The 12905-nt window shown below is 40.6% G+C and overlaps 1 protein-coding gene across 2 annotated transcripts in view; it reads right to left on the bottom strand.

Moving 5' to 3' along the window:
* TMEM132C (transmembrane protein 132C) overlaps nt 1-12905 on the bottom strand; it is a 213961-nt gene that overhangs the window by 175492 nt on the left and 25564 nt on the right. Inside the window, exon 1 of one of the 2 annotated variants that reach the window (XM_074159482.1) lies at nt 7770-7883. The exons of the other annotated variant lie outside the window; for it this stretch is intronic. Coding sequence (XP_074015583.1) covers nt 7770-7883 — 114 coding nt within the window. Of the gene's footprint in view, nt 1-7769; nt 7884-12905 lie in introns of those variants that run through there. 2 annotated transcript variants of the gene reach the window in all.

Here is a 12905-nt window from a genome sequence, read left to right as displayed (position 1 = left end):
AACCTGATCTGCTATCCAGGGAAATTTGCTGCTTGCAAGGGATGCTGTGGAAGAATTGCTGATGCCTCTTTGGCTTTCAGACAATTACCCTGTGCTGCCCTTTCCCACAGGCACCCACTGCTAATGGAGACCTAGAACATACCAAGTATGAATACACAGCTTTAGGAATGAGGGTCAGGGCATAGAAGCAGAGAGCAGTTTGGGTTGGAAGGGACCTTTAAAGGTCATCTAGTCCAACCCCCCTGCAATGAGCAGGGACATCTTCACTAGATGAGGTTTCTCAGAGCCCCATCCAACCTGAGGGTCAAAGTGATTTTTCTCCTTGATCTCGCTGAAGCGTTGCCAGCAGGTTGAAGGAGGCAATTCTCAGCACTAGTGAGACCACACCTGAACTACTGCGTCCAGTTGTGTGTTCTCTGGTAGAAAACAGATATAGACACTGCAACAAGACCAGCAAAGGACCACTAAGATGATTAAGGGACTGGAGCATCTGACATACAGTGACTACTGCTTCTAGGCACTGCATTCTGGCCACTTCTCTGCAATGACCAGATATCATTTGATTTCCTCACAAAGCAACTTGAGGGTCCCACCATTACCCAAAGCTCTCTAGTCCTCACTCCTAAAACGAACAGCAGCATCCGTACAGACTCCCCATGAGCTGGCTGACTGCTGGAACTGCCGATCACTGAACAGGGAAGCTTCCAGTAGGAAGACAGGTACATAAGGGGAAAAGCTGAATGCAGTTTCAGTACTAAGAATCAGTTAGCGAGTGTTTATAGCACTCAGATCTCCTAGGCAAGTCAGAGAAGTATACAACATAATAGTGCCCTTAAGTCATACAATTTCAATAGTAGATATGGAAAAGAAAATGTAAATATTCTTTCAGTTTGGCTATGACATTCATTGTTTTGAATTTATTACTGTTCTGCTGCCACAATTCTTTATTGTTGAAAATCAATTCAGTAACAGAAATAGCTCATACAACCAGCCAGAATTTGCCTGTGTTTCCAGAGCAGATGCCAAGAAAGGTCTGGCTGCCTTATGATCTCACAAATGACATCTCTTTAACTTCCGGAAGGAAGAGAGAAATCATGCACAAGTAATCTTGGTCATACTCACCTGAGTGGCCAGGTATCTGATGACCTCTTTCCATCTGGAGAGAGTTTTGTAATTCTCTCCACTGCACAACGGTGCCTTTGATAGTACATTAAGATGCTGCTTAAGTCTACTTCTGTGACAACTCTTTATTTCAAATGATTGTTTATGAAATTTAATAGCAGCAGTTCATTCCTGGGTGATGGTGTCTTTGACACAGAACACTTAAAGTGAAATGTGAGTGGCATTTTAGTATGGCTCCTGTAGTAAATATGATAGCATCTCTGGCTAATTAAAGTGCAGATGAGCTGTCATCAGGTCTGTATGAGCTAATTGGCCTTCTCAGGGACCAAAATTAAAGTTACGACACATCTAGGGTGCAATCATGCAGGCATTAGCTTGCATTACTACACTTGGAGTCTCGTAGCAGCCAGCACCCACAGGCAGAATTCAGAAACTCAACCTACACGGCTCTAGAAATTTGGTCATTTCTTTCCATGTTTACTTGAAGGCTAAGCTCTTTCAAAAATGTGGCCTCAGGGGTTTAAGCAAAATTCAGCCTGTGGTGTAAACTCCCTCTTTTGCAGTTGGAAGTTGATGCAAACGATTTTTTCCACATACCGAACAAGCAACTGACAGACAAGGAGACTCCTCACTATCAGGATTATTTTTTTTCCCCTAACCTTTCTATTTCTAATCTTACTTGATTTTGCCATATCACTATTAATTTACTGGTTTAAACAAAGTGACATCAAAAATACTGTAAATTCTTTGCCCAGACCTAAAATCCAAGCCTGAAACTTTTTTCTTGGAAGCAGCTTGGTTACTCAAGTCTGGTAAAAAATTTGCATTTTTTTTCTTCCTAATCTAGATGAGAAGCATAAAACCACCTACATGAGGAAAAGGGGGGTGGTGGAGAGGATAGGAAGGGGGAAATCCCTCCAGTACCAATAATCAGATCCAAATCAGTAGCAAAGTATGAAGAACCAGCTGCAACAGAATATAACTGTACAATAGTCAGGCTGTTATGCAGACTCATTTTATCTACCTGGACTTATGCAAAGCTTTTGACACTGTCCCACACAACATCCTGGTCTCAAAATTGGAAAGTCATGGGTTCAATGGATGGACCACTGAACTGGCTGAATGGCCGCACTCAAGGGGTTGTGGTCAATGGTTCAATGTCCAATTGGCGGCCAGTGACGAGTGGAGTTCCTCAGGGGTTGGTACTGGGACCAGTGCTGTTCACCATCTTTGTCAGAGACATGGACAGTGGGATAGAGTGCACCCTCAGCAAGTTTGCCGACGACACCAAGCTCGGTGGCACGGTCGACACGCTGGAGGGAAGGGATGTCATCCAGAGGGACAGGCTTGAGAGATGGGTTCATGCAAATCGCATGAAGTTCAACCAGGCCAAGTGCAGGGTCCTGCACCTGGGACATGGCAATCCCAGGCACAAATACAGGTTGGACAGAGAATGGCTGGAGAGTAGCCCTGAGGAGAAGGACTTGGGGGTGTTGGTGGATGAGAAGCTCAACATGAGCCGGCAATGTGCGCTGACAGCCCAGAAAGCCAACCGCATCCTGGGCTGCATCAATAGAAGTATGGCCAGCAGGTCGCGGGAGGTGATTCTACCCCTCTACTCTGTGCTCATGAGACCCCACCTGGAATATTGTGTCCATCTTTGGAGTCCTCAACACAGGAAGGACATAGACCTGTTGGAACGGGTCCAGCGGAGGGCCACGAAGATGATCAGAGGGATGGAGCACCTCCCCTATGCAGACAGGCTGAGAGAGCTGGGGTTGTTCAGCCTGGAGAAGAGAAGGCTCCGGGGAGACCTCATCGCAGCCTTCCAATATCTGAAGCGAGCCTACAGGAGAGCCGAAGAGGGACTCTTTGTCAGGAGATGTAGTGACAGGACAAGGGGTAATGGTTTTAAATTGGAAGAGGGGAGATTTAGACTAGATATTAGGAGGAAATTCTTTACTGTGAGGGTGGTGAGACACTGGAACAGGTTGCCCAGGGAAGTTGTGGATGCCCCATCCCTGGAAGTGTCCAAGGCCAGGCTGGATGGGGCTTTGAGCAACCTGCTCTAGTGGAGGTGTCCCTGCCCATGGCAGGGGGGTTGGAACTCGATGATCTTTAAGGTCCCTTCCAACTCTAACCATTCTATGATTCTACGATTCTAAAAAGTGACCATCTCTTCCTGTTTTGCCTTTTTTGGCTTGCTCCTTCCTGAGAGTATGAGTCTCCCCAGATTATATCCATGAGAAAAATCACTAAATCACTGCTGTGATTGTTCAGGATCTGGGCAAATATAGGAATTTCAGGGATATTATAGACATGAAGATAGATAACTGCTGAACAAACTTATATTTACAGTAGTTTCTTGATTACAAGCTACTTTCAACAAGAAAAAAAACCCAAACTTTTTTTTCTAATTTAAGCACAGTTTCCCTTGATTTGGGTGCTTACAGGATATACGAAGCCAGAGAGCGCCACACTGATGCCTGACTGCTGGTGTGAGCCTTTGTAAGCAGTATTGAATGTCACCTATTTGCTGCTACTTTCAGTGGAAGTTTAATACATCCACCCACAGCTAAATCCGCTTGGCTAGATTCATTCATGTACTTTTAGTTTTGCCTTTAAGTATCTCTCTAGACATCTGAAAAGAAAGAGATAAAGCAATTACTTGATTTCATCCTTAGGATTTTAGCTCTCAGCCTCGGTATGGTGCCTCTTTAGTGCTTGATTAGTGTCTAAATTCTCCACAAATTAAAGAGGGTTGTCTTCTTTCTCAGTGCATTATACACATGGAAGAGAACAGAAAAATCAAAGGGGTCCAAACTTCAGCGGGTGTAAATCAGCTCAGTTTCTTTCAACTCTGGAGAGGCTGTGCCAATTTACACATGGTAAAGATCTATCTCAAAATATTTTTCAAGCAGATATATACGTTTAAGTATGCTATAAAACCTTAGCTAAGATTTTAGAGTCTGAATTAATTCCATAATAAATAGCCTCTTGTAAAGACGTAAATATGCTCTCATCAAGTCAGCTTCTAGAATAAACTCTGCAGGATGTTTTGAATCTGTGCCCCAGAGATCATTGACTATAAATTGGAAGAAGAGAAATGGTTTGCTCAATACATGAAGTAGGGCTGAGCACAGAAAAATAATTAGAGAAAGCTACTGTTGTAGTTCTCTGGTTTATTTCCGTCTGAAAGTCCTTGAATAATAATCCAAAACACACCACTAGTGACTACCGTTTCCCAGTGATTAATCAGCTGCAAAGTTGTTGTCTTTTTTCTTCATCATCTCCCTGAGAACATAGAAGGAAGCCATGCAGTGGCTTTTTGAAATGAAGCATTTTGTTCAGCTGCTCTGTATGAATCCAGCATGGGGGCCATACATTCCAGACTTCAAGCCCCTCTCTTTCTGGTCCAAAATTCTTAATCTGTGAATTATTTGTACAAATGGGGATTAAAAAGAATTTACTCTCTTTCCCTCAATCTCTTCAGAGTCTGCATTTTTCAGAGAGTTTTCACATCTCTGACAAAAACCCTCAAACTCCCCACCTCAAAACACCGGCATTTAGTACTCTGTCCACTAGTCACTCATATGTTAAACAGACACGAACAAAGTTAATACCAAAAAGTAAGAAATCCTGACCTGAACCTTATGAGGAAAAATACAGGATGTAGATTTCAAGAATGAGAGTGGCTAAAAGTAGTCTGAAAGTCTTTTCCAGCTCCACACTGCAACGCTACATGATGTTTGCCATTTCTAACAATAATGGGTGCAGTTAACACATTGCAACTGGGAATCAGTAGTTGCCTGATGTTCAAGAAATCAGCCTTTGATGCCCCGCTGAAACAGACCTTTGATTTCTTTCTACATTTGCAAACCACCTTTACAGAGCACTGTTTGGTACTGTAATCACTCAGTCCTTTTGGTCATTCGCAGCCGGGACCAGAATTACATGGCCCACAGGAAAACTCCCCCTTATGCCTGGAAATATAAAAACAATAAAGGTATAATCTACATATAAAAAGAAAAAGATGGAAAACCAAAGGTTCTTAAATATATTCATAAAATAACTAGAGTTCTAGTTCAGCAGCTCTGGCAGAGTATATTATTTCATGGGGGGGGGGAGGGAGGTGAGAAAGACATTCACTTTAGAACACCCACACTAACTGCCTTAAAAATATTCAGAGGTGTTGTATATTGTAATTTGAAAGGCACATTTCAGCTTAATACTTGCGTCCCGGAAAGTGTGGTGAAAAACTACAAAAGAAGAGTCTTCTGGTCAGCTGTTGACAGGGTTTTGTTTTATTTAAAGACAGACACATAAAAATCATAGCGAACCTCTGTGCTTCTCTCCCTTCCTAACATAACTTGACCAGAGAATTCAAAGGGGTCAGACCACACAAACACATGAATCACGTTTGATCCTGGTTTATGTAAGTCAATGGAGTCATACCACAGATGGCCTTTAAATCTGCTCTGACCTGAAGGACTGATCAAATATACTGGTTAAAGTACACTGGATATTTTTTCACCACTGTCACCATAATATTTTAATCTTGAACGTGCTTAGTTTCAAAGCACCCTTATGAGACTATATTATCCCTTCTTGTATCAGGTGAACACAGACATGATTTGCCCAAGGTTACACAGCTTGTGGTGGCAGAGCAGGGGAATTATCTACATCTTCTAATTTTACATTTACAAATGTAATGCCAGCAGAGATAGGTAAGATAAGTCTTTCTTACTCATAGTGGTGAACCCTTACTCATAAAAATTGCTCACTGGCATCATACAGACTTATCTGAAGATCATGAACATGAGTCTACAGACAGGCTCAATAGCACAGAATTTTTTACAGTCTTAACACATGAGTCCATAGGTACTTATAGTTTTTATTTAATATAATCTTAGGAAGGACTGTAATTAGAATCTTGGATTCCAGTTTTTAATTACTCATTTTAGGACAAAGAAAACAGAAGTAGTATTAATGAGGTAAAAATGTTGAAACATCATGAAATTCAGCCAAAATGAGAACTAACCTAAGGAAGATCAGTGATTGAATGCCATTTAAATTCAAAGCCACAAACTCAGATCAGGTGCCTTTATGCCTTAAGGGTAGTCCAAGCTGGGAATTTGTGATGAAACTTGAAACTGGGGAAAGTCCTATATGCCATTGCCAATGCAGTCAATAGAAAAAAGCCACAGAAACTGTTGTGCATTTTAAATAGAAACAATATTGTGGTTCTAGAACTGTATCAGAATCCATCCTTTCAGAAAGGAAAGCCCATGTGAAAGCTGCTAACCAGAAAAAAAAAAAAAAAAAAAAAAAGAGGGCATGAGGGGAACTGAACAAATCTGATGAGACAAAATAAATGCAGTTACAGAACAAAATTGTTTTGGTGTCATTCCCCCTGAGTTTCAGGCATAAGGGCAGATCCATCAGCTTTCAGTAGGCACCAGGTGATTATTTCTGCTAGTTCCCTTGGTAAATTCCACCCCTCTCTTCTTCTCTACAGGTTCATCTACTTAGGCTCCAAATGAATTACACTAAAGTTTTTACCTTCTTTAATGTCTTTACTGAATACATTCTTGAACTCCCCCCCTCCATTTTCTATTTCATTAAAAGTAGGAAAAAAAAATAAAATACTCAGTTTAATTTTCCCTTTTTTTAAATCCACGTCTTTCTCTTCCCTCCCTGCACTCAGCAATGGGAAACAGATTCAGACAGCCTTAAAACACTATCTCAGCAACAAAGCATGCAATGTGCTCCATCTCATCTCTCCACTCCAACTGAGTTTACAGCAGTGGGTGGTTTTCAAACCTAACATTTGATCAAAATGAAAAACCGGGCATTCCTTTCACCCTATGACAGGCAGGCTGATATAAATCACAGCCTTCCCAGCAAGGGTTCTTCCACAGACAATGAGTTGTGGCAGTGTCTCAAAGCTCAGCCCTGGCCATTGTAAGAGAAAGTTTCAGGTTTTTAAAGCAGGCCTGGGCTTTTTACAACAGCACTAAAACCAGAAGAGGGAGAAAATTTATGGTATGGTTCTTTGAGGGGTGAAGAAGGTGTTCCCCCTTCAGAAGCTGTATTTTCAGTGCATTGCTCTGGGTAGGTTTGTGCCAGTTTCTGCTTTTATTACTTGTATTTCAATAGCACCAAAGTCTCCAAATCTGGGCAGCCTCGCAGCTTTTTACACACACGTATATACACACACATCAACACACTTACAGGAGAAGTCAGAGCTCATGCATTGCTCCTTCATTGTTTTATCAGTAAAAAGAACTGTTTATTTAGTCACCACCTCCAGAAAAAGCTCTCAGATCTGTCTGCTCAAGGAGAGAACTGTATCACAGACACCCTCTGGTTCTGATTTAGTAATATGGACAGTGTAGGTAAGTGTTAAGTAGGAGCTATTAAATTCATGTGTGTGTGTGCACAATACTACATTATCTGATCAAAGCAGAGCCGACAGCATACACAGTACCATTGCTTTTCCTTGCTAACCCAGTAACCTATTAGAAATGCCCTCCAGTCTAACAATTTTAAGCCTTGACTTCAAAAGATCAGCTTATCCTTCAGGGCTAAGCTGACTGACGGGTGGGGGTGAGGAAGAAATCCAGTCCCCTCCCTCCAGCCAGATCGTATAGAGTTGCACAATTGGCTAGGCACGTTAGGGGGTTTCTTCTGCATTCCTCTGAGACATTTGAAAAAGGCCACCTCCAGAGCTCGGACACCGTATTTGATGGACCACTCATCTGTTCCTCTATCCCAGCTTTGTGTAACAATAGCTAAGTTTACATGAAGGCTGTACCATGAAGAGGCAAGAAGTTGGTGCTATTGTAGACTCTAGCTATTACATTACGCAAGGGGGCTGCAGCAGTCTAGCTGCCTTTAGAGACCTACATACCTGCCAGAGGTGGAGGATGTAAGTGGGATTTGAGCAGCACTGTATGCATCAGCTGCTCCCACTTAAACAGATGCTTTCTCAAATCCCTGGGGAATCCACCAATATTTGAAAGGATGTCTATCCTAAAAAGCCAATGTGCTGCAGAACAGTAAGCATTAATAGCAGTAAGAGTACAATGAATATAATGAATGCAGATTAAAAGAGGATCGAAGAAGAGGCAGACAGCTTAAGAACATGCACTGAGGAAAGAGGCAGCAATGGGAGTAAGAACATTACAGTACACAGAGAACAGGGGAAAAAAAGATAAGGCGTATGCAATCTCAGTGCAGAGAGGTTTTAGAGGCATCCACTAAGGTGCACATGGAGAGGCACTCAAAGATGTTCCCCTTGGGGTGTATGTACCTGTGATCAAAAGGTGAAGAACTACTGCAACAGACACTATGGTACAACTGCCTATCACCCTCACCCCCAGAAGCAGAGTCATAAGCTTTATGCTCTATAGCTTTGTAATGCAAGATGACATAAACCACACCTGGTCAGTGTTATTTTTTAAAAAGCACACAAATACTCTCCACCAAGAGGCTCTAATTGTACTTTTCCCACACACACTCTACTGAAAAAGAAGGAATATTAGGACAGGGCAACAATCTCATGGAGTTGCAGACTTCCATGCACCAACTCACTCATCAACTTCAGCTGTGTGTCAGTTCTGTGAAGTCCCAGTGTTAACTAATGAAGAAATATTAGCACAAGTCTTGGAGCAGCAAGCTCAGTGTCCTGCAATCACAGGCAGCTGTTAGTCTACAGTTATTCTAACGGTCCACAGAACATCATTTACATGTCACTGCACATCACCATACGTGTCTAATAACCGACTTTTCATATATGAAAAATAAGCATAATGAGCCACAGGAGGAGACCAGGAAAATAACAGAGACGTGACAAAAAACAGCTTTTTCAAATTCAAGCCCTGCAATTGTCAGTATTTTAAAACTTAAGCAACAAATATGCCAGGCTCCCTGAAAATTCATTGTAATGAGGTAAGAGAAGAAATAATAGTTAAATCTGAGTACAGAAAAGTATGTTTAAAAATAACATTTGCTCTCTTATATCAATATCATGTCAATACAATCTGGTGTGTGAACTGATGCCAATACACAGGACCAGATCCTCAGCTGATTTACATCACTAACTTTAAATAACAATGCATGAATGGACAAAGTGCCTGTTTTATAGCATCCTCCCTTTCAGCTTTTCCCTTGTCCGAGTTCATTTCCCCGTGGCATGCTTTGTTCTTAAAGCAGTCTTAGCCACTCATACATCAAAATATTTAATCAACATTTCTTAGTCAGAAAATAATCCTGCTTTAGACTGATTCAGTGGGAAACTCTGCAGTGGATTCAACATAAAAAAGGGTCAGAATGCATTTCCGAGGGTGTTTTAGAAAAATCGATGCTGACATGTTTTTAATGAAAATCAATAAGTGACATTAGATAATGAAACAAACATCCAGCAGCATTGCAGGCAGGCCATTTAGGCAATGAGTTTTGGAAGCAACCAGTGAGGTTAGTGCTTGAGCATGCAAGTAACATGTCCTTAAATAAAGTACTATTTATTTTTTTTTTTTTAAATGAGAATTTCAAAGTCTGTTTCCTGTGAACAATGACTCAAGGGCTTACAATTTCCCTTCTCCCTATTCCCTCACTCCCCCCCAACTCCAAGTAAATCAGCCTTAGGAACCAGTGTCACGGTTCCTCTAACACTGTCTCTCCATTGGGAACCACTGACCCGTGGAGCCGCCGCGAATGCTTTGACAAGCTGTGGTGCAGCCTCAGCAGGGGAGAGAGATCCATTAAAAGCTGAAGTTGTGAAACTCTTTAGAAGAGGCCTGTCCCTTCTCAGAGTAATTAATTCTTTGACTGCCACACTGAGATGCAATGAATGAACACATACTCTCAGGAGTAACAACTATGCTAATAGGGAGAAGCTGTGCAGACAAAGAATACAAGTGCTCACTTGAATTGGGTTAGACTCTCTATATGTAAACCAACGGTGCTATACACATGCCTGAAAATCAACAAAACTCAGAAGAAACCTACCTCATAGACCAATATTTGCAACGGATATTAGTTTATACTCACATATTCTTTATCTGGACCCTGTGGGAGCCACCAATAATGCTTTCACACAACTGGTAAGAATATTTACATCAGTTTGTAACCTATAAAGAACATTCCCAAAGGTTTGGATGTAGGCACATGCAAAGTCCCTCCCTGTCACAAGGATGGTCATCTCAGTGGGACTACAACATAGCCATCTCTCCATCAAAATACAGCGTACATAATGACCTGCTGATTGAAGCAATGTGTTTGAAGAACATTGCTCTGGCCACTGTAGAACTCAAAGCATTTAAGTGCAACAGAATTGGTCTCACGTGTGCTTTTCATGCAAGGGAGGAAGGATTCCATTTATTTAGGCTCTGTACATTTGATTAGGGTTTGAATAAGTCATTCTTAACACCACACAGTCTCTGAACTCAGTCAGTATCTTCCTAGGTCTAACCGTACCCACGCAAAACTGTGTGTTCTGTTTGCAAGTTTTAAGCTAAAATAAAAACAAAAATCAATCAACTTGGTAGCAGAAAATAAATCAATTTGAGGAAACAAACATTCAAGTTTCTGATCACAACACAGAAACAAGTGTTCATGTGTTTGTTATTAGATGACCTACCAAGGAACTGGTGGCTACAAGAATAAATCTTTGCACCTAGAGATCCACAGCAAACCCTCACTTCTGTGCTAGTTCTGTGTGTGACTCAGTTTAAAAAAAAAAAAAAAAAAAATCAAGAAAACTACACTATAAAAAATAAACAGCTGTAGTCAGTTCCACTGTTTTAAATTCCACTGTCCCAAAACTAACAAGGAAACAAAACAAAAAATTCCCTAAAGGGTACAAAGTATTCACGCTTTCCAGGAAAGTTAGCAAATTGTGTAAACCCAAGCACAAACGTAGGATGCATTGTACATTTCAATGAAAACTAGCAATATTTGAGGACAGATTTGGAACAAAAGCCTACCCATGGAGTCAACAAGACGACTGCAAGATTCATTACAAAGTCAGACATGGTGTTTTGGCTTCTGGCTGGACAGAAGGCTGTAGCATTAACACATGGTTCATTACAACAGAATTAGAGCCTGGTTATTCAGTACTGCAGAAATTAGGGATGGTACACATCAAACGGATTTTCCCATGAAAATACAGGGCCTCTAGTCCAGCCCTAGAAAATCACTAATTATGGTGCAGAACCCATTTACATTCACAGAATACAACTTCTGTTTGGTAGTTCTTTGTCTTTTTTTGGGGGGGTATTCCCCCCCCCCCCCCCCGCGAAAGGATTTCAAAGTCATCTTCATGAAAAGATGTGACTGAATTTTTTTTTTATATAACAGAAATTTAAACAGAATTAAGATATAAAAAAACCACAATAATAAGAATGCATTTACTATTTTCTCTTAACAAGTGTACAATGGTATTTTATTAGCAGGAGAAATTACTTTGCACCTCATAAGCAATGACTGTTACATTGAATTACTGTTGCAATACAGACAGTTACATGTAATCAATCAAAGAGTCTTTGCTAATTCCTCAAAACAGAAAATATGTGAGCTCATGCAATTAATGTCCTACAGAATGAAAGTAACGAAGATGTCACAAAACAAGTAAATACTTGAAAGTAAAGCAACCCAAAGATCTTGGGGGAAAAGGAGAGCTTCCTTTGTATTAATAAAACACTTTCAAAATACTTCTAACAAGTACAGTATTCTGTAGTGATTTCTACTGAAATTATGGTAAAAATATGCCTATTCAGTCTAACAAAAAAACCTGCAATCTCATTTAGCAAGTTAGGATGCATTTGAAGATTTTTTACTGAAAATACGTTCAGCTCACCAAAAGTGGAAAACTGTATCGATGTCTCAATTTTCTAAGCACTATTTATAGCTGATTACAGTATTTAAATACCAGCAATGAAGAAAGGCTTCTTCCACTAAAAAAAAAAATGCATTAAAAATACCAAGCTTTTAAGCATCTTTCTTATTAACAGTCTTTTATATAATATCAGATTCTTAATCGGTGTAAGTCAAGGGGCTCCTTCAATATTAACAGAGATATATTTTTTCCTCCAGCTAAACTTCCGTGGCATTTTAATTATACACAAGGTTTTACAGAAGATACAGATAAATGAGGCCACGTCTCAGTAGTTACACCTCATGTTTTCCATTCCCTTCTGAAAAGAATTAAATCATGGTTTTGATGCCACTAGGAACTTAAATTTTTTGCAATTCAGTTTCCAATGAACTCAAAAGTCCATATCTGTGTGCCACCCTCCTTTGCTTGCAAATTCTCACCCGCCTCCTGCTCCCCATTGACTAATGAGATCTGGCCTGGGTCCTCACTGACAAAAGCAGGATAAAAGAGTGATAAGGGATACAAATATAGGTGTTTCGATGATTCCCACATGAAAGTATCAGGACTTTTCTTCAAGCTCATGAGCTTTTAAAGAAGGTGAGCAGGGGGCAATTGATGAGAGATGGTTAACAGCATAGAAAACAATATGAAAGGAAGCAATGTGGGAGGAGCTGGGAAGAAGTGGACTCAAAACCAACATATAAGTCTTAACTCTTCCAAACTCATCCACATAGAGGTATTAACATGAAGGCGTAACCGCACTGGAATAAAGAAATACGCTTATGGAATAAAGAATAAATAATCTGTTTATAATTTTAAGTGACACATTAATGAAAAATACTAGTTATTACACTTATTGTCACTGATTGTTTCTCTTTTACACGGGCTACTTTATCCAGCAGCC

The sequence above is a fragment of the Numenius arquata genome, chromosome 16 (genome assembly GCF_964106895.1).
Source record: "Numenius arquata chromosome 16, bNumArq3.hap1.1, whole genome shotgun sequence".
Classification (NCBI taxonomy): domain Eukaryota; kingdom Metazoa; phylum Chordata; class Aves; order Charadriiformes; family Scolopacidae; genus Numenius; species Numenius arquata.
Note: the sequence above shows the minus strand (reverse complement) of the source record. Positions and strands in the feature narration are given on the sequence as shown.